Source organism: Bidens hawaiensis, unplaced genomic scaffold (assembly GCF_021521415.1).
Source record: "Bidens hawaiensis isolate Kalapana, Puna unplaced genomic scaffold, B.hawaiensis_p1.1 tig00049906_1, whole genome shotgun sequence".
NCBI classification, from domain to species: Eukaryota; Viridiplantae; Streptophyta; class Magnoliopsida; order Asterales; family Asteraceae; genus Bidens; species Bidens hawaiensis.
In genome coordinates, this window is record NW_027498943.1 from 52,876 (window position 1) to 80,389 (window position 27,514).

Here is a 27,514-nt window from a genome sequence, read left to right on the forward strand (position 1 = left end):
GTTAGGTTCTTAACTCAACATGTTAACTTCCAGAAGTGGAACCAACCCATTTGGTTTTGTAGTTAATTAGATATGATAATTACAAAACAACCTAACAGCAGGTCTCACAATTCAGAATTGCACTTCAGTTTTGTAAAATAATAAAAGTTAACATTTTCTCATCCAAAAATTACAAACTTGGACTTTATAGAAACTAGACTCAACATAGCACCTTGTAGTGTTAACAAACTCGACCAATTTCCATATTAACATTTAGTTACAGTTGTCTAAACAAAACTTACAATCTGTCCAGTACCAGTTTTGACCTTTAATCACATTTAAATCGTTTGAACAACCAAAACACCTCCAAATTAGGCGTGGTTGGATTTTCTGGAAACTAGACTTAGAGTACTACCTTTTAGACTCATAAATAGCTCAGTTTGCTTTTATATTTAACAAGTTACATGTCGTTCAAGTTTAACAATCTCTGCTGTCAAAACTCAGCAAGCACAAACAATCGTCTAACATGCATCCTAAGCATACGACATATATCCAACATGCAATAAACATCATTAACCATAAAAATCAGTAGTAACCCTCTAGGGTTTACAAACAATCAATGATTTAACAATCTTTCACCGTTCAAAATCACATATGATTATCTAAACCAATAACCAACGCATAATCAATCATCCTCAAATCAAAATCAAGCATATAAACACTTAATACATAATTTACAAAGCTAGGGTTTCATGTTTATACCTTAAAAACGCAGAAACAACCAAGAGAAAGGTGAGAGATGCTTAGAAACGAGTGTGGGATGCTCCGATTATGAAGAACAAGATCAAACGAAGGTGATATAGTGGTGGGTGTTGGCTGCCGTCGCAAAGAGAGGGGAGGGGGGGGTCAGATCGGGTTGTGTGGGGAGAGGGAAAGAGTTAGGGTTTTATTATTATTATTATTAATAATATGTTACATCAAGGCCCCTTAACTTATAATTATTACTTTTCTAGCTTAAAGTAACTTGTTTGCATCTTGAGTTAGTGTTTTAAACAATATTATCAAATAGCACATAAGCCTAACACATAATTATCACATAATTATTGTTTGGTTGTTTTTCGTTTATTCACCAATGGTTTGCGTCAACTCGTTTGCGTTTCGGTGCAATCCCGAAAGACTACACATGTAGTAATTGTCAAGCGTCATTTAAAACCCTAATTTAAATGTAATGAGATGTGCGTTATAGATCAAGTGATCTCAAGTTTGAATTGACGGAGTTAACCTGAAATTGACGAGTGTCACAGTTATAAAGATAAGAGTAACTTTAAATCATATATAAATATAATATATTGGGTTGTAAACTTAGCCCAATTCATCACAATTAAAACAAGCCCAATCATCACATAACATATTTGGGTCCCTTAGGGATGCCTTTCTTCTTCCTCTAGTGTAACGATTCCGGCAAATTCAGGTATACCCTAGCCGGAATATACCATTTATGTGTTATTTAATACTAAATATATGAATTATAATGTGTCTGTACGAGTATATAAGATTCCCAGTACGAATTATACTCGAATGTACAGTTAGTCGTATTGGAATTACGAATAACCGATGAACGGTTATTGAAACCCGAACGAATCGGGGATTACGTTATAGATGAAATATATGATGTTTAGTAAGGTTTACGAAGTATTAAGGCTTCGGGATGAGTGAAATATAGCACAGAAAAAGGATTTCGATTTATTAGTACGTCGGTACGTTAAACGAAACCTTTAACATCAAACCAAGCAAGAGACGATCGATCAAGCCGAAAAAGATGCACAATGACCGACAATATGATGTGTTGAGTCAATAAATGTCATGGTTTAAGTTTTTAAAGATTTTAAATCGGTTTTATATAAATTTTATTTTTAAGCCGAAAAACGACCGTTTTAGCCTCGTTTTAAGCAGAATTAAGTGTTTAACCGAAAAACGAACTGAACCAGATTATCCACAACATTATCCGGATTACACAATCCAAATGTGTGGCATTGGTTTGAGATGTGGGCCCCCCCCCCACCTTACATTGGACCGATCGGTCCTATGCACACACACACACATTTCATTTTTCTTTTTTCTACATTCCAACTCTCCAAATCCTCTAAACCCTTTACACATTCATCCAACCCCCTTTGATTTATACCAAGAAACCGAGGTAAAGATCGGATTATAGTCGTGTTCATCGTCTTTTTCTCGAGTCATTTACAAGAAAATGAGGTTTCAAGTGAAAAATGGGTGAAAACCCAAGATGAAACCGATTCTTGCATGATCAAGTGATGTATACAAGTTATACAAGGGATCTTGGTCCAAGAAAGGAGTTAAAAGAGTCAAAAACGAATTTTTACGGTTAAAATCTTTGTTTTGATGTCTTAACCGAAACCATGAAAGAAATGGCTTGATTGTGGGTATAACTTGCTTGGTGTGGTGTTGTTGTGCTTGTAGGTGTTGTATCTAGTTGCTAGCAAAGGCTAGAAATCAAGATCTTTGCGATCTAAAGCTAGAAACACAAGGTAGTTCGGTTTTTCGTATGATTTGTAAGATTTGGACAGATTGTGGTAGACTTAGAGTTGAGTCATGAAATTTCACAGAGATGATCTACACATGAAAATATGAGATCTGTGAAATTTTGGTAATTTTTGGATAAAGGATGAATATTTGGTGAATTTAATGCTCGGTTTTGGCTAAAAATGGTGAAAAATAGCTAAACATCATGAAAAATTCTGGAAAAATTTAGATAAGCTTTTTATAACATATAAAAGTCACACACAAAATTTCAGGTCCATTGGAGAAGTCTAAGTAGGCTTTTTCGGTAAAACGAGATCTATGGTTTTCTAGCTCGGTTTTGGTAAAAATAGCTTGAAAAATGAGTTTTTGGTTCTGTAAAAATTACTGGGAACTATGTGTATGGCAGGAGTCATCCCAGAAAAATTTGGGATTTTTCTAAGGTCGTTTGGTATTTTCGACATATTTGGTGTTAAATGACGTTTAAAAATAGATAAATAAATGTTAAATATAAAAATTAATTCTGGAAATATTTTTATAAAATTCCTTACTGTCAAAAACTGATTTGAGCGAAATTTCAAGACCCGAGACTAAACGGATAATTATTTGTGCTAAACAGAACATAAAAACAAACTTTTAAAGCTTAAAACGCGTAAACCGGCAAAGTTCGCCTAAGCGAACTGACTGGTGTGTAAAAACCCTAAAAATGGACTATTTTCATGAAGCTAAGTCAATCAAGTAAAAATAAGTCATCCGAAAGTAATTCGGATGATTTGGGTAATTTTACCCGATTTAGTCGTTTCCGGTATATTAAAGACGGAAACGGGCCCCGCGGCCAAACGGGGTGTCTAAACCGAGCTCTAATTTCACCACTTTAATTAAAATATCATTAACAACTATTTTCGGGTCGTATGTGGCCAAACTCATTTTTGAAAACATAAAGACGAATAACCGTGCTAGGCACGCAAAACGAGAAAACAAATTAATGGTAGTTTTGACTAAAGAACTCTAAGTGATATCACAATCTAAGTCCTGAGAAGTGTATCGGGGTTAACATTGTCCCCGGATCGTGTACGGTACTGGGTTAACAGTGTCCCCGGACGTACCGGTTAACACGAATTTAAGTTATATTAATAGAAATTGTGTAGTAACGACTTAGGGATCGTATTACAGATCCGGACAGGTAGCCGTGCCAGTATTACATCTCTGCTCACCAAAAGGTGAGTTTCACGAGCCCCTTTTTATTGAACTGTTTTAAATATTTTCCCGGGGCGGAAAGCATGTTTTTATCAAAGTGTTTAAGTACATGCCGATCGCATGGAAATGAATGTATTTATATAATGTTTATTGTACGGGAATCGTACGGTAATGTAATGAGATGGTAATTGTCTGAGTTGCTAACATTGTAAGGCCCCGCAACACGAGTGATTAGCTAAAAGCCGGTAGAGTGTGAATAGTACTATTGGTCTGACAAACCCAACTGGTCCGGCATGGATTTGCTGATGTTTCCCAGCCAGTTGCACATGTCTATTTTGGGTGTTATATATATTTTGCTATGTAATGTTAGACATAGCGGTTTGGGGCAGTTCCGTGGACGGGGTATATGTCACGGGTCCGTGGGCGGGGGATATGCCACGGGGATTGTGTGTGATAGTCAGAGGTTTCACTTGTGGGCTCAGCATAATTACATCGCTAATATATGATTTATTATAATAAATTGTCAATGTTTATTTAAATCAGTGAAACTCACCAACTATTCGTAGTTGACCCGTTTTCTTTACATGCTTTCTAGGTACACCCAAATTGGAATGAGCGATGCGTGCTTGATGATGTGTGCTATTTTGTGGAAGCTTAAGGGTCTATATTTTGCATTAAATATGTTAATGTACTATCGGTAAAACTTATGTGATAACACCTAGATGGTAACGAAACTCGGAACAATGTAATTCGTTTAAATTAATGTAGTGGTGTTTTCTTTATAAGCAATGCTGTTGATATCAGATGTGTTTGTTGCATCCCGTGTACGTTTCCGCTGCGGTTACGGGGTGTTACAGAACTTGGTATCAGAGCTATTGGTTATAAAGAATTAGGATGTCTTTAAAAGATACATAAAATATAACCAGTAGCTCGAGTGTTTTCGAATCTGAATATCAACTAATAAATTATTGTGACGAGGTCTGGATGAACTTGGATGGACAAGTGAGTTATAATGGTCCGGAACATAATAACAGACTTGTCCGCACGAGGGAAATCAGAGGAAGTCACGGGGGACTTTAATAGGTAAAATCGGCAACATATGTGTAAGTATATGATAATATTTTTATGTGACAAGGTTGTATGAATGTGTGTATATTAATTTAATTAGGATTTACATTATGAAAAGGACTATATGTTTGCTAACTTGTGTACAGGTAAGCATGTCAAGATCACGAAGTTTATCTGTAGAGGAGGACCCGGAGGAGGCCAGTTCTGGGGACTCTAGGAGTGTACGCTTAGCTTCCAGCTCCGAGCCTTCTGAGGCTAGCCTTAGGAGTGCTAGCTTGTCCTCCCCTGCTAGGGTTACCAGGTCTCCCACCCCACCCGCACCTCAGGTCACCCTCACCCCTCCCAGACCAGATCCCCGCCTCACGGCGCGGATCAGTGTCCCGTATGTTCCACCTACCTTTACCCCACCCAGATCCACTTACCACAGAGGCGAGTCCTCCCGCCCCCAGCCCGGGCCTGTGCCGTCACCTGTGTGGGGTACCCCCAGGCCAGTGAGGGATGAGCGTCCCTCCACCGAGGCGGCGTGGCTCCGGGTGCTCACCGAGCGGATGAATGAGCACACCACCGCCTTGACGGTGGGTATTCAGAGGAGGAACCTCTTGGTGGATTGCATACTGGACAGCCAGCATGCGATCGCGCAGCTGAGGAGGGAGGACGCCTACTCCCTGGGGTTGATTGACCGGATGGAAACACGGATCCGGGGTTTAATGGCAGTGATTGTGGGGATGGCGGCGGTGCTGGTGTGGTTGGTATACCACCGTGTTTAGTTGTGTTAGGACGGGAGTAGACAGGGCCGCTTTTTGATACTCTGTGTAAGCAGTTAGTGGTGATGCTAACATAGAGTGAATCTTGGGTAGTTATAATACAACCACTGGCCCTTAGAGGGTCTCTTTTGGGGTATATCGTTATAGATACTTTTGGGTATCATTCAAGCACTGACCCATTGTGGGTTATGTCGAGATGATGCCAACATAGGCCCTATGTAGGAAAACTTAACTTATGTAATGATGACAGGAACGTATATGAACTGATATGGATGTAAAATGTACTAATGTTTATTAATGAATGGAATGTTTGTTGTGTTTTATGATTGGAACTTGTATTAATTATATATATATTTTCTTGATGTTGTGTAGAATGGCACCAAAACGTTCAGCCCAATTGTCGGAAGTGGACGTGAGCCGCTTGATTGCTCAACAGTTAGAGGCGGCGATACCGGATATAGTATCGCGCATCGCCGCCAGTATTAACAATTCGACCAATCCAGCCCCTCCGAGCAATCAAACGACCACCAATAATGACGGGGAACAAAATGTTAATCCTCCACAGAATGATAACACGATTCTGAGTAATGACGCACCGCCTAGGGTGGTCGTTACAGACAGTAATGGCCCTATACCTACGGTAGAGACGAACCGTACTGAACCAATTCCTGTATCCAGGGGATGTTCAATCAAAGACTTTATGTTGTGCAAACCCCTAGAATTTAGCGGATCTGAGGGACCCAATGGGTTGGTTAAGTGGATTGAGAAAATAGAGGCTGTTGTGAACATCAGCAACTGCCCTGAGGATTACGTTGTTAAGTATGCTACCTGCACGTTCACGGACCATGCCTTGACATGGTGGAACACCATAGTGCAGACTCGCGGTCAGGCGGCGACAAACCGCATGACCTGGACAGAGCTCAAGGCTCTCGTACTGGAACATTTCTGCCCGAAAAATGAACTGCAAAAGTTAGAAAACGAATTGTGGAACCTGGAGATGCAGGGGGCAGACCACTTAGGTTATACAAACCGATTTAATGAATTGTCTCGATTAGTGCCATGGTTGGTCACCCCAGAGTCAAAGAGGGTTGAGCGTTATATATGGGGACTAACTCCACTAGTAAGGAGTATAGTCAACTCTGGGGGACACCAGACGTTTGAGAGTGTGGTTACGCAAGCTGGTATCGTCACATACGATTTCGTGAGGAGTGGGTCACTGAAGGTGGCAGGAGAGTCTGCTGAGGGAAAGCGAGGTACGTATGACAATAGGATCCGGGAGAAGCAGCAAAGTAAACGTGCTAGGCCCGCTGCCCAGAACTACACCATGACTAGTTCAGGCGGAAGGCAGGAATCGCAGAAAGGGACGTTCCCTAAATGTGGGAAATGCGGTTGCCAGCATGGTGGCGTGTGCAAGGAGGTAGTGTGCCACCGGTGTGGCAGGAATGGGCACTACGCACCGAGTTGTAGGACAACCCTGAACAATCTGAACCGACAACCGCAACCTATCCGTGCGCAGCCATTTAGGACCCCACCAACCCGACAACAAAACCCACAAGGAAACCAAATGATGACCACTAGCCGTGCTTGCTTTGAATGTGGCAGCACAGATCACTTCAAGAGGAACTGTCCGAGGCTGAACCAGGGAGGAAATGGGAGACAAGCAGTGGGTCAGGCATCGTCGTCCAATCCGGCGAGAGGCCGAGCTTTTGTGTTGGGGGCGAACGAAGCACGCCAGGACCCCAGCGTAGTGACAGGTACATTCCTCGTCTCTGATCATTACGCTTCTGTATTATTTGATACAGGCGCCGATAGAAGTTTTGTCTCTGTCAAGTTTCTATCAATAGCAAACCTTCCAATTAGTGAAACCATAGAACCTTATACTGTAGAAGTAGCTAACGGTAAAACCATGATAGTTAATCAGATATTTCGGAATTGCCCTTTTATTCTGAACGATCAACCCTTTCTGATTGACTTGTTACCAGTAGAATTGGGTAGTTTCGACGTGATAGTGGGAATGGATTGGTTAGCACGTAACAAGGCAGAAATAAACTGTGAAAAGAAAATCGTCAAGATCCGGGTGTCGGATGACGAAGAGGTATTAGTGCAGGGTGAGAAGTCGGGCAATATGATACCGTTTATATCCCACCTCAAGGTGTTAAAATATATACGCCAGGGATGCGTGGCGTATCTAGCGAGCTTGACGGCCACGGATCCTGAGGAAAAACGGGTGGACGATATTCCAATGGTACGCGAATTTCCACAAGTTTTCCCAGAGGAACTTCCTGGATTACCGCCAACCCGACAGGTCGAATTCAGAATCGACTTATTACCTCAAGCTGGCCCTGTTGCTAAGGCGCCCTACCGACTTGCACCATCCGAGATGCAAGAATTATCCAACCTGTTGCAAGAATTGTTGGATAAAGGATTTATACGTTCTAGTTATTCCCCGTGGGGTGCACCGGTACTATTCGTGAAAAAGAAGGACGGAAGCCTTAGAATGTGCATTGATTACAGGGAGCTGAACAAGTTGACAATCAAAAATAGGTATCCTCTCCCCCGAATTGATGACCTGTTCGACCAACTGCAAGGTGCGAGCTATTTCTCAAAAATTGATCTTAGATCGGGATACCATCAGGTTAGAATTCAGGAGGAGGATATCCCAAAAACCGCATTCCGGACTCGCTACGGTCATTACGAGTTCTTAGTTATGCCTTTTGGGCTAACAAATGCGCCAGCAGTGTTCATGGATCTCATGAATCGAGTCTGTAAACCCTACCTCGATAAATTCGTCATTGTGTTTATTGACGATATTTTGATATACTCGAAGAGTAAAGAAGAGCACGAACAACACTTAAGATTAATTTTAGAGCTTCTAAATCAGAAGAAGTTGTATACAAAATTCTCCAAGTGTAACTTCTAGTTACAAGAAGTGCAATTCCTTGGTCACGTTATAAACCATCAAGGAATACACGTTGATCCAAGTAAGGTTGAAGCAGTTAAGAATTGGCAAGCGCCTAAATCGCCAAAGGAAATCCGCCAATTCTTAGGCTTAGCTGGATATTATCGTCGATTTATAGAGAACTTTTCCAGCATCGCCCAACCTTTAACCCTTCTGACCCAAAAAGATCGAAAGTATGAATGGGGTGAAGAACAGGAAACGGCGTTTCAAACGCTAAAACAAAGATTGTGCCAAGCGCCGATCTTAAGTCTCCCCGACGGAGACGATGGTTTTGTCGTGTATTGTGACGCATCCCGGAGAGGGTTAGGATGCGTGTTGATGCAAAATAATAAGGTCATAGCCTATGCTTCTCGACAGTTAAAAATACACGAGAAAAATTACACTACTCATGACTTAGAACTGGGAGCAGTTATCTTCGCACTTAAAATCTGGAGACATTATCTCTATGGTACAAAGTGCACCATCTTCACCGATCATAAAAGTTTGCAACACATATTCGATCAGAAAGAACTGAATATGAGGCAACGAAGATGGGTCGAGTTGTTAAGCGACTATGACTGTGACATCCGTTATCACCCCGGCAAGGCTAACGTTGTAGCCGATGCCTTGAGTAGGAAAGATCGAGTTAAACCATTGAGTGTGCGAGCGCTGGGGATGATTGTCCAGTCGAACCTTTCAGATTTAATTCGAGTCGCTCAACGCGAGGCGTTGAAAGAGGAACAATTGGAAAAAGAGGGACTTTACGGTAACGAGAAGAATTTCGAACAGCGCGTGGACGAAATTCTCTATTTCAAAAATCGGATTTGGATCCCGACCCTCCATGACCTTCGTGAATTAATCATGGACGAAGCGCATAAATCGAAATATTCCATACATCCGGGATCGGATAAGATGTACAAGGATGAGAAGGAGTTCTACTGGTGGCCGGGTATGAAAAAGGATATAGCCACATACGTCGGCAAGTGTACGACGTGTGCGAGGGTTAAGGCGGAGCACCAGAAACCCTCGGGAATGTTACAACAATCGGAAATTCCTGAATGGAAGTGGGAGCAGAACACGATGGATTTTGTGACACGTCTCCCCAAAACGTCCCGAGGACATGATGCAATTTGGGTAGTCGTTGATCGATTAACCAAATCGGCACATTTTATTCCGATTAGAAATAACTATAACACAGAGAGACTTGCGCAGATTTATATAAATGAAATTGTGTCTCGTCATGGGATACCCATCTCAATCATCTCCGACCGAGATAGCCATTTCACCTCCAATCTTTGGCAAGCTGTACAAGAAGCGCTGGGAACGCGTATTAATCTAAGCACAGCTTACCACCCTCAGACCGATGGTCAGTCTGAGAGGACCATCCAAACCCTGGAGGATTTGCTTCGTGCATGCGTACTGGATTTTAAGGGAAATTGGGATCAACATCTCCCACTCGTTGAATTTTCCTATAATAACAGTTACCATAGCAGTATAAAGGCAGCACCTTACGAAGCATTGTATGGACGGAAGTGCCGATACCCGTAGAAAACCGTTATCATTTGAGAAAGGTGATAAAGTGTATTTGAAAGTATCACCTTGGAAAGGAGTAGTCAGATTTGGAAAGGCGGGGAAGTTAGCCCCTAGATACATTGGACCGTTCGACATTATTGCAAAAATCGGTCCTGTAGCATACCGATTAGAACTGCCTGGTGAACTGAGTACAATTCACAACGTGTTTCACGTGTCGAACTTGAAAAGGTGTCTGTCGGATGAGACATCGGTGTTACCTTTAGAGGGTGTCCAAATAAATGATAAGCTCAACATTGTAGAGGAGCCCATAGAAATAGTAGACGGGAAAATCAAGCAACTTAGACACAATAAGATCTCGTTGGTCAAAGTTAGATGGAACTCGCAACGAGGCCCAGAATATACTTGGGAACGAAAGGACGAATTTCGGAAGAAATACCCCCACCTATTTCCGCTAAAGGAAGTAGTTGATGCGTAAAATTTCGAGGACGAAATTTTTATAACGGGGGGAGAATGTAACGATTCCGGCAAATTCAGGTATACCCTAGCCGGAATATACCATTTATGTGTTATTTAATACTAAATATATGAATTATAATGTGTCTGTACGAGTATATAAGATTCCCAGTACGAATTATACTCGAATGTACAGTTAGTCGTATTGGAATTACGATTAACCGATGAACGGTTATTGAAACCCGAACGAATCGGGGATTACGTTATAGATGAAATATATGATGTTTAGTAAGGTTTACGAAGTATTAAGGCTTCGGGATGAGTGAATTATAGCACAGAAAAAGGATTTCGATTTATTAGTACGTCGGTACGTTAAACGAAACCTTTAACATCAAACCAAGCAAGAGACGATCGATCAAGCCGAAAAAGATGCACAATGACCGACAATATGATGTGTTGAGTCAATAAATGTCATGGTTTAAGTTTTTAAAGATTTTAAATCGGTTTTATATAAATTTTATTTTTAAGCCGAAAAACGACCGTTTTAGCCTCGTTTTAAGCAGAATTAAGTGTTTAACCGAAAAACGAACTGAACCAGATTATCCACAACATTATCCGGATTACACAATCCAAATGTGTGGCATTGGTTTGAGATGTGGGCCCCCCACCTTACATTGGACCGATCGGTCCTATGCACACACACACACATTTCATTTTTCTTTTTTCTACATTCCAACTCTCCAAATCCTCTCAACCCTTTACACATTCATCCAACCCCCTTTGATTTATACCAAGAAACCGAGGTAAAGATCGGATTATAGTCGTGTTCATCGTCTTTTTCTCGAGTCATTTACAAGAAAATGAGGTTTCAAGTGAAAAATGGGTGAAAACCCGAGATGAAACCGATTCTTGCATGATCAAGTGATGTATACAAGTTATACAAGGGATCTTGGTCCAAGAAAGGAGTTAAAAGAGTCAAAAACGAATTTTTACGGTTAAAATCTTTGTTTTGATGTCTTAACCGAAACCATGAAAGAAATGGCTTGATTGTGGGTATAACTTGCTTGGTGTGGTGTTGTTGTGCTTGTAGGTGTTGTATCTAGTTGCTAGCAAAGGCTAGAAATCAAGATCTTTGCGATCTAAAGCTAGAAACACAAGGTAGTTCGGTTTTTCGTATGATTTGTAAGATTTGGACAGATTGTGGTAGACTTAGAGTTGAGTCATGAAATTTCACAGAGATGATCTACACATGAAAATATGAGATCTGTGAAATTTTGGTAATTTTTGGATAAAGGATGAATATTTGGTGAATTTAATGCTCGGTTTTGGCTAAAAATGGTGAAAAATAGCTAAACATCATGAAAAATTCTGGAAAAATTTAGATAAGCTTTTTATAACATATAAAAGTCACACACAAAATTTCAGGTCCATTGGAGAAGTCTAAGTAGGCTTTTCCGTAAAACGCTCGGTTTTGGTAAAAATAGCTTGAAAAATGAGTTTTTGGTTCTGTAAAAATTACTGGGAACTATGTGGATGGCAGGAGTCATCCCAGAAAAATTTGGGATTTTTCTAAGGTCGTTTGGTATTTTCGACATATTTGGTGTTAAATGACGTTTAAAAATAGATAAATAAATGTTAAATATAAAAATTAATTCTGGAAATATTTTTATAAAATTCCTTACTGTCAAAAACTGATTTGAGCGAAATTTCAAGACCCGAGACTAAACGGATAATTATTTGTGCTAAACAGAACATAAAAACAAACTTTTAAAGCTTAAAACGCGTAAACCGGCAAAGTTCGCCTAAGCGAACTGACTGGTGTGTAAAAACCCTAAAAATGGACTATTTTCATGAAGCTAAGTCAATCAAGTAAAAATAAGTCATCCGAAAGTAATTCGGATGATTTGGGTAATTTTACCCGATTTAGTCGTTTCCGGTATATTAAAGACGGAAACGGGCCCCGCGGCCAAACGGGGTGTCTAAACCGAGCTCTAATTTCACCACTTTAATTAAAATATCATTAACAACTATTTTCGGGTCGTATGTGGCCAAACTCATTTTTGAAAACTTAAAGACGAATAACCGTGCTAGGCACGCAAAACGAGAAAACAAATTAATGGTAGTTTTGACTAAAGAACTCTAAGTGATATCACAATCTAAGTCCTGAGAAGTGTATCGGGGTTAACATTGTCCCCGGATCGTGTACGGTACTGGGTTAACAGTGTCCCCGGACGTACCGGTTAACACGAATTTAAGTTATATTAATAGAAATTGTGTAGTAACGACTTAGGGATCGTATTACAGATCCGGACAGGTAGCCGTGCCAGTATTACATCTCTGCTCACCAAAAGGTGAGTTTCACGAGCCCCTTTTTATTGAACTGTTTTAAATATTTTCCCGGGGCGGAAAGCATGTTTTTATCAAAGTGTTTAAGTACATGCCGATCGCATGGAAATGAATGTATTTATATAATGTTTATTGTACGGGAATCGTATGGTAATGTAATGAGATGGTAATTGTCTGAGTTGCTAACATTGTAAGGCACCGCAACACGAGTGATTAGCTAAAAGCCGGTTGAGTGTGAATAGTACTATTGGTCTGACAAACCCAACTGGTCCGGCATGGATTTGCTGATGTTTCCCAGCTAGTTGCACATGTCTATTTTGGGTGTTATATATATTTTGCTATGTAATGTTAGACATAGCGGTTTGGGGCAGTTCCGTGGACGGGGGATATGTCACGGGTCCGTGGGCGGGGGATATGCCACGGGGATTGTGTGTGATAGTCAGAGGTTTCACTTGTGGGCTCAGCATAATTACATCGCTAATATATGATTTATTATAATAAATTGTCAATGTTTATTTAAATCAGTGAAACTCACCAACTATTCGTAGTTGACCCGTTTTCTTTACATGCTTTCTAGGTACACCCAAATTGGAATGAGCGATGCGTGCTTGATGATGTGTGCTATTTTGTGGAAGCTTAAGGGTCTATATTTTGCATTAAATATGTTAATGTACTATCGGTAAAACTTATGTGATAACACCTAGATGGTAACGAAACTCGGAACAATGTAATTCGTTTAAATTAATGTAGTGGTGTTTTCTTTATAAGCAATGCTGTTGATATCAGATGTGTCTGTTGCATCCCGTGTACGTTTCCGCTGCGGTTACGGGGTGTTACATCTAGCCTCTAACAGACTACCACTGCAACAACCATAGTTCCCGAAGGCAGCTTCCACTAAACAAATATGGTCATTCGAAATTCATCTTCTCTTTTCCACAACTTTTCTCCTTTACCGACAATAATTTGGAGGATGGAGGGTGGGCACTTGGACTAAAACAAGAAAATTTAGGATTAAAATACACTAAAACTATACTACAACCATGTGTTGGACGGTGGGCATATGCCCACCATGGTTTAAGCCTATATCTGCCCTTGCGAACATAAATTTAAGCAATGATGTAAAAAAAAATAATAAAAAACTCAAACAAAAGGAAAATATATCATACTTTAACCCTTAATCGAACATTGAACAATAAACAATAATACATGAGAATTGAACATTAGTGTAGAAGAAATATTTTACCGGTAATATGGAGATAACAGTAGGGATAATTGCCTAAACCGCAAGAGAGAGAGAGAAAGAGAGGAAAATTAAAATGTTTATTAGGATTTTTAATGTTAAGGTTTATATAATCGGTTTTTAATGTTAAGGTTTAAATATTTATTGGTTGATTAAAATTAAAATCAGTTACCAAAACTTGTGAAAGGAAAGTTATTATGGTCAATTATTAGATTAAAATTAAATTGTGAACATGTGGAAATTAGATACATGGAAAGTTGATGACATGGAATCCTATGTGGACAAGCTAGGTGTATGACATGTGTACACATTGTGTTGCTTTAATAGATTAGTAAGATGTATCATTTTATTGATTGTATATCTTGATAACGTTGTATTTATTTTTTTTTATTTGTTTGAGCCTTTTTTCCGTATTGAGTATTCGGCTCATTCCGTAATCTTTTCCCTCACATAGGTTCATAAGTTATTTTGGGCGGGATGGAGGGAGTGAAGTAAACTTTAGGATGCTTATGAAGATTGATGTCTAGTTGAATTATGTCTTCTGTCTCTGTATACCTTTGTACGTTGTGACACGTTAGGTTAGGGTGTTAGTCAACTACTACCATGTCTCAGGCAGAAACTATGGGTAACGATGGTGGCGGAACAAAGGGTCTTCGAATCCAATCTTCATTCACATATTTTCCAACCACCCATTCCTACTACCATGTTTCTTAATTTGTTTTTTAGCTATTTATTAAAATAATGTAATTAAATAGGTAAAATTACTATTTTGGCCTCATAAGCATGACCTGATTTAATGGAAAAAATTAACTGAGTTATGATCAAATGATAAACACTGTCGGATTTGGAAGCTTAAAGTACAATTAAAATCAATTTTGAAAATTAATGATAAACAATGAAATTTGATACAAACACAAATAAGAGTCTTTATATATTTTTTTATGAGGGGTGTTTAAGATTGCTTATTTTCACTAACTTATAACTTTTTAAAAGGTAAGTAACAAGGTGTTTGAGATTACTTATATAACATAACCTTTAATAAATTACAAACACCCCCTGACTCGGTTTGTTAAGTTAGGGGTAATTGATAATTTGGGTTAATGTATTCCTATTGGGGGTGTTTGGTACAGAGAAAGGAATTGTAGAGAAATGGAATAGAGAAATGGAATTGCAGAGAAAGAGAATTGGTCTGGAGAATGAGAATTGACTGTTCTGTTTGGTAGTACAGAGATTTCAGTAGAGAAATATAGCTGAGAATCATTTCTCTTGTTTGGTACATAGGAAATAAACAGAGAATTATATCAAATTTATCATTAGCACAAGTATTTTTTTCATAACAAATATTTATTAAAAAATAAAAAACATATAAAAAGATGCATAAATTCCAACCAAAATATGCATTGATCAAACCAATTCACATACAAAACATAGTTTTTAAGCAAAAAACATCAACCATAGTTAAATTCATTCACATATTTTCCAACCACCCATTCCTACTACCATGTTTCTTAATTTGTTTTTTAGCTATTTATTAAAATAATGTAATTAAATAGGTAAAATTACTATTTTGGCCTCATAAGCATGACCTGATTTAATGGAAAAAATTAACTGAGTTATGATCAAATGATAAACACTGTCGGATTTGGAAGCTTAAAGTACAATTAAAATCAATTTTGAAAATTAATGATAAACAATGAAATTTGATACAAACACAAAGAAGAGTCTTTATATATTTTTTTATGAGGGGTGTTTAAGATTGCTTATTTTCACTAACTTATAACTTTTTAAAAGGTAAGTAACAAGGTGTTTGAGATTACTTATATAACATAACCTTTAATAAATTACAAACACCCCCTGACTCGGTTTGTTAAGTTAGGGGTAATTGATAATTTGGGTTAATGTATTCCTATTGGGGGTGTTTGGTACAGAGAAAGGAATTGTAGAGAAATGGAATAGAGAAATGGAATTGCAGAGAAAGAGAATTGGTCTGGAGAATGAGAATTGACTGTTCTGTTTGGTAGTACAGAGATTTCAGTAGAGAAATATAGCTGAGAATCATTTCTCTTGTTTGGTACATAGGAAATAAACAGAGAATTATATCAAATTTATCATTAGCACAAGTATTTTTTTCATAACAAATATTTATTAAAAAATAAAAAACATATAAAAAGATGCATAAATTCCAACCAAAATATGCATTGATCAAACCAATTCACATACAAAACATAGTTTTTAAGCAAAAAACATCAACCATAGTTAAAACCAATTCACATACAAAACATACTTCAACCATACACAACTATCCCATTGAACCATCGGTATACAACTCGACCATCTCAATTTTCTCTTCTATTATCAACGCAAGAAAAGAACGTCCTAGATCCACATCTTTACCAATCAAATGAGCTGCTTTGAACCGGTTTTTCGTAGTGATACCTAGTAAAGCTTTCAACTCATCAGTAACCTTTTCATAGATTTCACAAGCCTCCATACCTTCTTTGCTAAGTTGTTCACCCACCATACCCTTCTTGACTAAAACACTTAACCAACTAGTTATAAGCTGAGATCAATGGCTGAAACCCAAGATTGATCATGAAAACCAAATTATGCAAAGCAACATCACTTTTCCCTCCAAAACATAATCCAACAATGTATATACTATAAGCCATATTAGCCAAATGAGGTCCAGCTTCCACTATTCTGCCTAAAAGATGATCAATTTGATACTGAATGCTCTCAGTAGGTCCAAAAGAGGCTTTTGAATATAAAGGGTCAATGCCACAACCATATTTAGCAATTGCATGCAAAAACTTGAGTGTAAGATGAAGCTCATACCCTTTTGGACACTCTTTCATTAGTTTAAAAAACATAACTTGATCAGGAATCACACCAGAATCAAGCATCTTTTCGTACACCTCATCAACTTCAAACCTGTTCTCTTTAAAAAGTGCAGGAACAATGGATGTATAGCAATGCACATTGGGTATCAGGTCTCTACCAGACATGCTATTCAGCAGGGCCAAAGCACTATCAACTTTATCTTCTTTACAAAACTTTTTGATCATAATTTGGTAAGTCAGCACATCAGGTTCAAGTCCCAACTCAATCATCTGCCCGTGTAAAATCCACATTTTATCAAAAATCCCACAATTAACAAACCCTTGCATCAATGTATTATAAGTATAAGTATCCGGCTGACAACCCATCTTAAGCATTCTATAAAACACTCTCATCCCCATTTGTACTTTCCGGTTTTTACAGTACCCGTTAATAAGACTAGTATACATAACCTTATCAACAAAGAAACCATACGACTCCATTTCCATACTCAACAACTCAGCCTCTTCAACTCTCTCCATCTTACAAAAACCAAACACAAGAGACTTCCACAAGTGGCAAACAGGCGGTACGCCTCTCTCACGCATTATATCAAACACTTGGCGGGCTTCATCAACATACCCTCTAGAAGCCAATCCAGTAATCAACATATTATAACACGAAACCGCAAGCGAAATCCCAGCGTCATTAATCCTAACACAATACTCATACGCATCAAGAAACCTATTCTGGTCAAACACCTCTTTAATAAGCTCCGAAAAGACACTTACACTAGAAGACGATTTCAACTCAACAAGCTTCCGAACATGATCGTATTCGTCTTTAACTTTCCCCAATTTACAGTAACAAATCATCATGGAACCTAATAACGAAGCATCCGGCTTAATCCCTCGTTTCAGTATTCTATCGATATACAAATCTTCAGCTACACGAATTTCACCGGCATTCACTAGTCTAGTAATTAGGGAAGAATAAGAGGGGAGTTCGGGCTCGATGCCTCGTGAGACGGCAAAATCGATGACAGAAAGCTCATCGGTGACAGTCGGGGAGTGTAAAATAAGGCGTTGGATTACGCGTTGGGCGGCGGATAAAAGCCCTCAGTTAATTAGGGATTCAGCAAGGGAGAAGAGAATTCTTTCCATTTCTCAATTCTCCGCTTTTTTTAGAGAAACAAAATCAGAGAAATGGAAATGGTTTATTTCCATTTCTCACCTCTTTCTTTCATAAACAAACAAGAGAATTCTTTTCAATTCCATTTCTAACCCCTCAATTCCCTTTGACAAACACCCCCCATTAGGTCTTGAAGCTGTTTGTTACCCCCAAACAATCAAAATTTGGTCTGTTGGAATTGGATTGGATTGAAACACAAAGAAGAGAAGAGAAGAGAAGAGAAGAGAAGAGAAGAGATGAAAAGGGAAGATGAGGATGATGACGACGACTTCTGGGAAGAAGCCGGCAAACTCGCTGAAACCTGTTCTTCATCTTCAAACACTCTTCCTCTTACTACTACTACTACCCAACAACCATTACAACCATTAACATCATCATCACCATTCTTCGGACCGCCTCCTTCTTCTTCTTCTTCTTCTTCTTCTTCTTCTTATTCTTATGTTCCTGTTCCTCCTCCTTCTTCTTATGTTCTCCTCCTCCTCCTTTTTTGGGTTTGAGTCATTCTCCTCCTAAACAGTTTTCTCCCAATGCACAACAGCAAGAGATTATTCGATTGAAGGTTTTTTTTTTTTTTTTTGTTTTTTACTTTTTATTATTATTGAACCAGGACCTTTATTTCTTATTATCTGTTTTTTGCATCCCAGGATGAATTGGGAAGACTCTCCAAGGTGCTTGCTAATCTGGTATATGCCTACTACTTTTCTATACAACAATCATTCTTCTTTTCTTTATTATTATTCTTTCACCATTTTCATTTCATAGGAACAAGAGTGTTTCCAACTTAGAGAAAACAATCTTAGATCGCTAAATGGATCTCACTTGTGAGTAATATCTGAATTCTTACTCTAGTTTTTTATAAATAAATCACCTCTACCTCTACCTCTACCTCTACCTCTACCCTAAAAACACCTTATTTTCCAATATTTACTCTACTTAATATTGTGGCAGGAAAAATAAAGATCCTATTCAAGACCCTTCTCTGGGGACTAAAGGTATTTCAATCAATTCATTTTTAATTCTATAATGCTGTGAGGTGCCCCGTTTACTCACGAATATCGCTTCAAAGTTCAATTTGTGTTTTTATTACGAATGGTTTCAGGTCAACCAATTTTGTTTCAACTATTAATTAGCTACCGCTTGTCTTTTAATTATCTCTTTTGGTTTGTTTTAGCTGTAATCCCATGCAAGGCGGTGGGTGTTCAGACTGATGGACATGCCATATCAACTGATCCGACAATAAAGAAGAATTCATCAGTTTCAAGAAAGTTGGTAGGCATATGGGAACCACAAAATGACCAAATATCAAGAACCAACCTTGTTTCCAAGTTGTTTGTGGCTTGTGAAGCAGATTTACAGGTCCTATTTGGATTCTTAGGTTTGAACATACCATCTAAAAAGACCACAACTAAAGTGCTTCCAACTCATTGCATTCAGTCTGCCGAAGCTGCGAGAGTGTCTCATCTCTACTTAACTCTATCAAAGGTAGGTATTGGATTACACTTATTGGTCTTCTTGCTGTTAGAAGATTATTTAGATTTCATGCTCTCACAGTATTCTTTCTAAATTTCTCTAAACATCTCATATGTTAACTATACAATTTTGCATCTTAATTTTATTTTATTAAATAATTTTTTTTTGTGTGTTCTTTATTGATACTACGCAAACTGAAGTTTTCTAGTTTAATGGCTTTTGATTTTTTTTTTGTTAAGATTTTTTGTTAGTGATGTCAGTTTGGGATTTCTGGTACAGTCTTAAATATTGTTTCAATGAAGTAACTTTTAATGCATTTTCGCAGTGCTTGTATTAACTCTTTAATTTGATAACTTTCAAGTTTTAAAAAATGATTCAATAAGTTGGTGCATATCTTGATTTTTTGTTGACTTTTTTCGGAAAAGGTAAGATCCGGTGAATCGGAAGCAATTTATTAAGGATAATTTTTTTTTCTTCGGAACAGGCATATCAATATGCGTGGATATGACCTTTTCTTTCACTTTCCGTTCATATGTTAATAGGGCTGGGATTTCTTCTTTACTTAACTCTTAAGTAGCCATATCATTATCAGGTACTATAGGTCTTGTTGTCTTAGAAGCTAGTAACGGAGAACTTTACTTAAAATGTCTCCAAAGTTGCCTGCAGAAAGTTATCTAGAATAACATGAAATACATCAGTTTTGAATTAATGCATCACACATGTCAGAGTATTATTATTTGCTTCGTATTAGTACTGTTACATAGTAATTTATGTTCCATATAAGCCTCACACATAGATTGTGACATCGCTGAGGGCTGTATGCATTCCTGGGTTGAATTTGATAATATTTGCTGTTCATCAGCATATCTGCAATAGTTGCCTTACTCTGCATTGATTATATTCGTTTTTGCACGAGTACTCGTATTGTTTTATATTCTTTAGTGAAGTATGAGCATGTAACATGTTACTGTTAAAGTATTTAATTGAGAAACTGGCGATTAATACTTGTGCAGATTAGTTATGATACAGGGAAATTGGGTGATTTGTTAGAAGCATTGGTTGATCTCTGTGGTCTTCAAAATGTGAGTTTGTAACAGTATACTTGTTAAAATGTACCAGCATTGAAATTTTTGTTATGATATGCTTACAAAAGTATATTTCTGTTAGGAATCAAGCTTTTCCCACTGTTATTCTCTTTTCTTGTTCTTATCATAACAGTTGAAGTTTTTGTTTCACAGGTTATGATTGTTTACAGATCTCTTTGCGTTCTGCATGTGGTTTTGAAACACATTTTGAACATGGAAAACAATTTAAGCTGCAGGTATATTCCATTATTCCCTCCAACTCAATAAATTGGTTATCTTATGTTTTTTGTTTTTATTGTTCTCTTCATCTCTTTACATACTGCTCCAACTCTTATGTACTTAAATTAAAGGTACTTTGTATTATTTCCCAGTTATAACCCTACTTTTCTTATTTGCTTTTTTAATAAAAACTGTTTTAAGCTTGTAGTTTGTTATTTTCTGCGGGTCGTGGTGCTCTCCGCCTTATGAACTTTGATTTGATCTTTCCAGTGTACTGTGCTCAGGGACACTGTCATGATTAATGACCCTTCCACTTCTAATCCAAGGTTGTTGACGAGTGCTAAGAACAAGGACAACTCTAGGAATGAATCGCAGCCTTTGATTTCTAGTTCCAAGTGGTTTTCGCTTTTTCATACGATGCATCAAGTTGCCACTAGACAGTGTGAAGAAAGTATAAAATTGGAGGCTGTTTCTATCATGAATATTCTTCTTTTGAGAACCGATGCTTATACGGAAAGGGAGATGTAAGTTCAATAGCCACTTATGCTTTTTGGCATCACACATTTTATTATAATCTATCTGAACTAAGTTTGTTTTGTAAATTCTACTCTAAGGTAGGTATGGAGAGGTGCCAATCTTTCTAAGTATTTCTCAGCTGTTAAAAAAAGAAGCCGGGGTTTGCGTGAAAAAGCAAGCTGTACATCTTCTCTACCTTCTGTTAAATTGTAAGTTAATCTCATTTTAGTCCTACAAAATTCCATTAAGTTTTTTTGTTAGCAAACGTTACTTTCAAATTCCTAGATCTTTTTCTGGGTTCTAAATTTGAATTTATGTTATTGGGAATCAGTTTCTTTCATAGTGAATTGGTCGTTATTATATGAACTTGTTGATTTAGTAGTTGGTATTTTAATGTGAACTATAGTTGAAACCAGTGTTGTAAAAGTTGGATTCCAAGGCCGATCAATTAGTCCTCGGACCCCTACCTTGGAGACTTTCTTCAAGCTGGCTTGGGTTAGTCGGAGTCGGTCAAAAGTCGGCTAGGCTACCTTTTTGACGTGAATTATGCTTATTTTAACATGTACATAATATCCAAAAGTTAATTTTGTTTATATTTACCATGTCCGGAGGGTGAGTACTCCCAACTCCCCAGTCAGCTCGGCTAGTATGTAAAGAGATGAAGAGAACAATAAAAACATAAGATAACCAATTTATTGAGTTGGAGGGAATGTCTGCACCTTTCTAGTATATATTGGTGACATCATCTTGTTCTCACTAGATAATTCGTATATAGGAAGGAAGCCAACTTAATTTGTCAAACAAAGACCTTTTCATCCGCCTCGGTTTTCTAGTGCTTGAAAATATTACATGTTTTCGTTTCCAAAATAAAGACCTTTTTATCAGCAATTGAAGTTGTCTTAACTTTTCTTGTGAAGGTCCAAAGTTATTAGTGATGTTCTGTTCCTCTTCTAATGAGGAGGGAACAAGTGGTGAAGTTTCAAGAACAAATGCTGAAAATGGTCATACATTTGAAGGATTGGGTTCGGTACTAGACGGTTTAGCTGATTGTTTAGCTTGTCATGGAAATGGTGCATTCACAAACTTGGTATGTTATGTTTATCCTTTCTTCTTATAGAACTTTAGTCTCGTAACAAGTCGAACCTGACTAATTTTTGCAGGCGGGTTTTTAATAAAGTTATTATATGTAGTTCAGTCTAATATTTTAAATACATCTAAGATTAGGAATTTGATTTACCCGATCTAATTTAACCTTAAACAAACTCTATAATCAAATCAAGACTATGATTTCATTTAAGACAATCTTTGCCAAAAAAAAAAGAAAAAAAACATTTGAATACCTTGGTTTTAAATATCCAGGTCTTAAAACTTCAACGGAATACCATCATTCTGCTGGCCTTTTTAGCATCCTCTGGGAGAAGTGGCTTTGAAATTTTGTTGGGACGTAATCTTTCGAGAAGGACCAACTTTCTTTACTTAATTTTGCAAGTTATGGCATCTGAAATTGATGTAGAGACATCTGAGTGTATTCAGCTTCCCGAAGACATCAGAGAAAGGTAATCTAGTTTTAGAACTGATTGTGTGGTCATTTAAACATTACATAATCCGTTTTAAAACACACATCCATTCCCGTTCATGTTATGTTTTCGTTTGTGCAGAACGTTACTCATACGGGAAGCACTTATTCTTCTAAACAGACTAGTGTCAAATTCTCAATACTCGGCACCAGTTTTACGGGTGCTAACAAACAGACGAGACATGGCTATCTTGACAATTGACATTGCTACTCGGTTATCGAGGAAAAGTAACTTGTTGTGGCAATCTGACACCATGAGGGAGTCGGAAATTGTGGATTTGGCCAGGATTTTCAAAAAGAGAGTGTTTGCTTTCTTAGGAGATGCTACATAACATGATGAAAATGCAACATTGGGGCATTCGTTGGTTGTAACACAAAATGGACGTATAAAGATGATGAAGGAAGATAATTTTGGGCACTAGCTTTTTGAGGTTGTTCTTTTTTGCTTGTATGGCAATTGCATCAATGTAACATTTTTTTTTACTATGAGACTCGTTACTAGTAAACTTGTGGGGCCCACCAATATTGTATGGCACTAACGTTGGCAGGTGGGCTTCAAGAATTTGAAGGCTGAATGCGGCAGAAGTTGGATTTGAATCCATATCACTGCCCCACGTTTTGAAGGTTAAGTTAAACTTACAATTGACGTGGGTGTGAATGATTACTTGAAAAACATGTTTTCTTATTATTAAGAAGAATAATAAAAAAATAAACTACTTATTAACACACAGCGTTGCGGCGGTAAAACGGTGTGAATTAAGTAGGTATCGGTTAGCTTCGTAATGGTAATAACCGTAAACCCAAAAATATAAACACATGGAATATTGTTAATATTTGTATGACTTAGGATAAAAACCATATTTAAAACTGCTTGTAGCTGGTTAGTAAAACACACACAGTGCGGCTATGAGTTGATGCAAATTTGGTCAGTATAGGGTTATGACGCTAGAACTAAGTCAAAAAATAAATTAACATTCCAAAAGAAACATGTGCGTTATTGTGCTAATTGACGTAAATTCGGTAGGTATTAAAATATTGCACCAAGACCAAGCAAAAAAATAAATTCGTCAACGTCCAAATATAACAAAATAACATTATTATTCTTTTAAATTAGGTTCGTCACGGTACGAACTAAACCTAAAAAAATGATTTCATCAAGGTAAGAAAAAACATGTTTAAAATAAAAACAAAAACATTTAAAACACAAAAAGAAAAAAGATAAAAAAAAAGTAAACATAATAAAAAAAGAACTTATTAATCAAAAAGTTAGGTGTCCCTGTGTAATGGTCTACACATGAACTTAAATTCACTTGACAAATAATGAGGATGAAAAATAACAAAAAATGAATGTATACTACAAGGGAGACTTGAAAACTGGCACACATAATACAAAACTACAGGAAAGACACATCTAGTCATTAAACCAATCCAATAAATTGTTTAGTGAATGAAATATATTAATTAAAAGCTCAAAAAAAGTCTTAAAAAAACTTGGCACCAAACTTTGATATTTATCCATAGTTATAATTAGGATAATAACCATATTTAAAAACACTTGTAGTCGGTTAGTAAAACACACACAGTGCGGTTATATGAGTTGACGCAAAGTTGGTCAGTATCAGGTTACGACACTAGAACTACACCAAAAAATAAATTAACATTTCAAAAGAAACATGTGCGTTTATGTGGTTAATTGACGTGAATTCGCTCGGTATCAGAATACTGCACCGAGATAAAAAAAATAAATTCGTCAACGTCCAAATATAACAAAATAACATTATTATTTTTATTAAATTAGGTTCGTCACGTTACCGAACTAAACTAAAAAAATGATTTCATCAAGGTAAGAAAAAACATGTTTAAAACAAGAACAAAAACATTTAAAACACACAAAAAGAAAAGATAAAAAAGTAAACATAATAAATAAAAGAACCGATTAATCAAAAAGTTAGGTGTCATTGTGTCATAGTCTACACATAAACTCAAATTCACTTGACAAATAATGAGGATGATAAATAACAAAATATGAATGTACATTGCAAGTGAAACTCGAAAACTAGCACTCATAATACAAAACTCTAGGAAAGACACATCTGATCATTAGACCAATCCAATAGATTGTTTAATGAATGAAATATATTACTTAAAAGCTCAAAAAAAGTCTTAAAAAAAACTTTGTGGCACCAAACTTTAATATTTATCTATAGTTATAAATAGGTTAAAACCCATATTTAAATCCACTTGTAGTCGGTTAGTAAACACGCACAGTACAGCTATGAGTCCATGCAAATTTGGTCAGTATCGGGTTACGACACTAGAACTTAACCAAAAAATAAATTAACATTCCAAAAGAAACATGTGCGTTTATGTGGCTAATTGACGTGAATTCGGTCGGTATCAAACTACTGCACCAAGATCAAATAAAAAAAAATAAATTCGTCAACGTCCAAATATAACAAAATAACATTATTATTTTCATTAAATTAGGTTCATCACGTTACCAAATTAAACCTAAAAAATGATTTCATCAAGGTAAGAAAAAACATGTTTAAAACAAAAACAAAAACAAAAACATTTAAAACACACAAAAAGAAAAGATAAAAAAAACATAATAAATTAAAGAAATGATTAATCAAAAAGTTAAGTGTCAATGTGTCATGGTCTACACATAAACTCAAATTCAGTTGAAAAATAATGAGGATGAAAAATAATTAAAAATGAATGTAAACTACAAGGGATACTCGAAAACTGGCACTCATAATACAAACTATAGGAAAGACACATTTAGCCGTTAGACCAAGCCAATAGATTGTTTAGTGAATGAAATATATTACTTAAAAACTCAAAAAAAGTCTTAAAAAACTTTGTGGCACCAAAGTTTGATAATTATCTATAGTTATAATTAGGATAAAAACCGTATTTAAAACCACTAGTAGTCCGTTAGTAAAACACGCACAGTGCGGCTATGAGTTGACGCAAATTTGGTCTGTATCAGGTTACGACACTAGAACTAAACCAAAAAATAAATTAACATTCCGAAAGAAACATGTGTGTTTTTGTGGCTAATTGACGTGAATTCGGTCGGTATCAAAATACTGCACCGAGATCAAACAAAAAAATAAATTCATCAACGTCCAAATATAACAAAATAACATTATTATTTTTAATAAATTAGGTTCGTCCCGTTACCGAACTAAACCTAAAAAAATGATTTTATCAAGGTAAGAAAAAATATGTTTAATACAAAAACAAAAACATTTAAAACACACAAAAAGAAAAGATAAAAAAAAGTAAACATAATAAATAAAAGAACTGATTAATCAAAAAATTAGGTGTCAATGTGTCATGTCTACACATGAACTCAAATTCACTTGACAAATAACGAGGATGAAAAATAACAAAAAATGAATGTACACTGTAAGGGAGACTCGAAAAGTGGCACTCATATAGACTCTAGTAAAGACACATATTGTCATTAGACCAATCCAATAGATTGTTTAGTGAATAAAATATATTATTTAAAAGCTAAAAAAAGTCTTAAAAAAACCTTTGTGGCACCAAAGTTTGATATTTATATATAGTTATAATTAGGATAAAAACCGTATATAAAACCACTTGTAGTCGGTTAGTAAAACACGCACAGTGCGGCTATGACTGACGCAAATTTGGTCAGTATGGGGTTACGAGACAAGAACTAAACCAAAAAATAAATTAACATTCCGATAGAAACATGTGCGTTTATGTGGCTAATTGACGTGAATTCGGTCGGTATCAATATACAGCTCCGAGATCAAACAAAAAAATAAATTCGTCAACGTCCAAATATAACAAAATAACATTATTATTTCTATTAAATTAGGTTCGTCACGTTACCGAACTAAACCTAAAAAATGATTTCATCAAGGTAAGAAAAAACATGTTTAAAACAAAAACAAAAACACTTAAAACACACAAAAAGAAACGATAAAAAAAGTAAACATAATAAATAAAAGAACTGATTAATCAAAAAGTTAGGTGTCAATTTGTCAGGTTCTACACATGAACTCAAATTCACTTGACAAATAATGAGGATGGAAAATAACAAAATTGAATGTACACACTGCAAGGGAGACTCGAAATCTGGCACTCATAATACAAAACTCTAGAAAAGACAAATCTAGTCATTAGACCAATCCAATAGATTGTTTAGTGAATGAAACATTTTTTTGAACGGCCAACTAAGTAACGCCGGGTACTCCGTACGCGGCTCCCATTGGCTAAAGGTAGCCCGAGCCGTCCACTAGTTCGGACGGACGGAGCCCCTAGCGGTCCACCTATTGAGGGATACACCGGATAAAACCCGACCCCCACGCCCGTCAAACGGCACAACAGCGAGGAGCCGGTAAAACCGGGTGAGATCAGGACTCGAACCCTGGCAAGCCAAGGTCATCCCTCATATCTCCCAAATAAATTGGTGGTAATGAGGTTTGAACCCCCTACCTCTCACTAGTAAAGTGAGTGCTCTACCATTTGTAGGTTCCCAGCCGGATCTACACGGAAATATCTCGTTCTACGTAGGTGCGGAATCCCTACGTAAGA

At 37.0% G+C, this 27,514-nt stretch overlaps 2 protein-coding genes across 2 annotated transcripts; one reads left to right on the plus strand and one right to left on the minus strand.

The window, feature by feature from the left end:
- Positions 1 to 16,611: 16,611 nt before the first annotated feature.
- Positions 16,612 to 17,988, minus strand: LOC143598287 (pentatricopeptide repeat-containing protein At5g62370-like). The gene is made up of 2 exons (XM_077076540.1): positions 17,353 to 17,988; positions 16,612 to 17,172 (listed from the first exon to the last, which is right to left on the minus strand). The coding sequence occupies exons 1-2, from the start codon at positions 17,755 to 17,757 to the stop codon at positions 16,612 to 16,614; spliced, it is 966 nt and encodes a 321-aa protein (XP_076932655.1). The 5' UTR covers positions 17,758 to 17,988.
- A 1,171-nt stretch (positions 17,989 to 19,159) lies between these two features.
- On the plus strand, positions 19,160 to 23,532 carry LOC143598288 (protein SENSITIVE TO UV 2-like). Its single transcript, XM_077076541.1, has 9 exons — positions 19,160 to 19,169; positions 19,242 to 19,552; positions 20,554 to 20,622; positions 20,779 to 20,861; positions 21,129 to 21,368; positions 21,463 to 21,569; positions 22,278 to 22,447; positions 22,720 to 22,916; positions 23,019 to 23,532. The coding sequence occupies exons 1-9, from the start codon at positions 19,160 to 19,162 to the stop codon at positions 23,266 to 23,268; spliced, it is 1,437 nt and encodes a 478-aa protein (XP_076932656.1). The 3' UTR covers positions 23,269 to 23,532.
- The last annotated feature ends 3,982 nt before the right edge of the window (positions 23,533 to 27,514 follow it).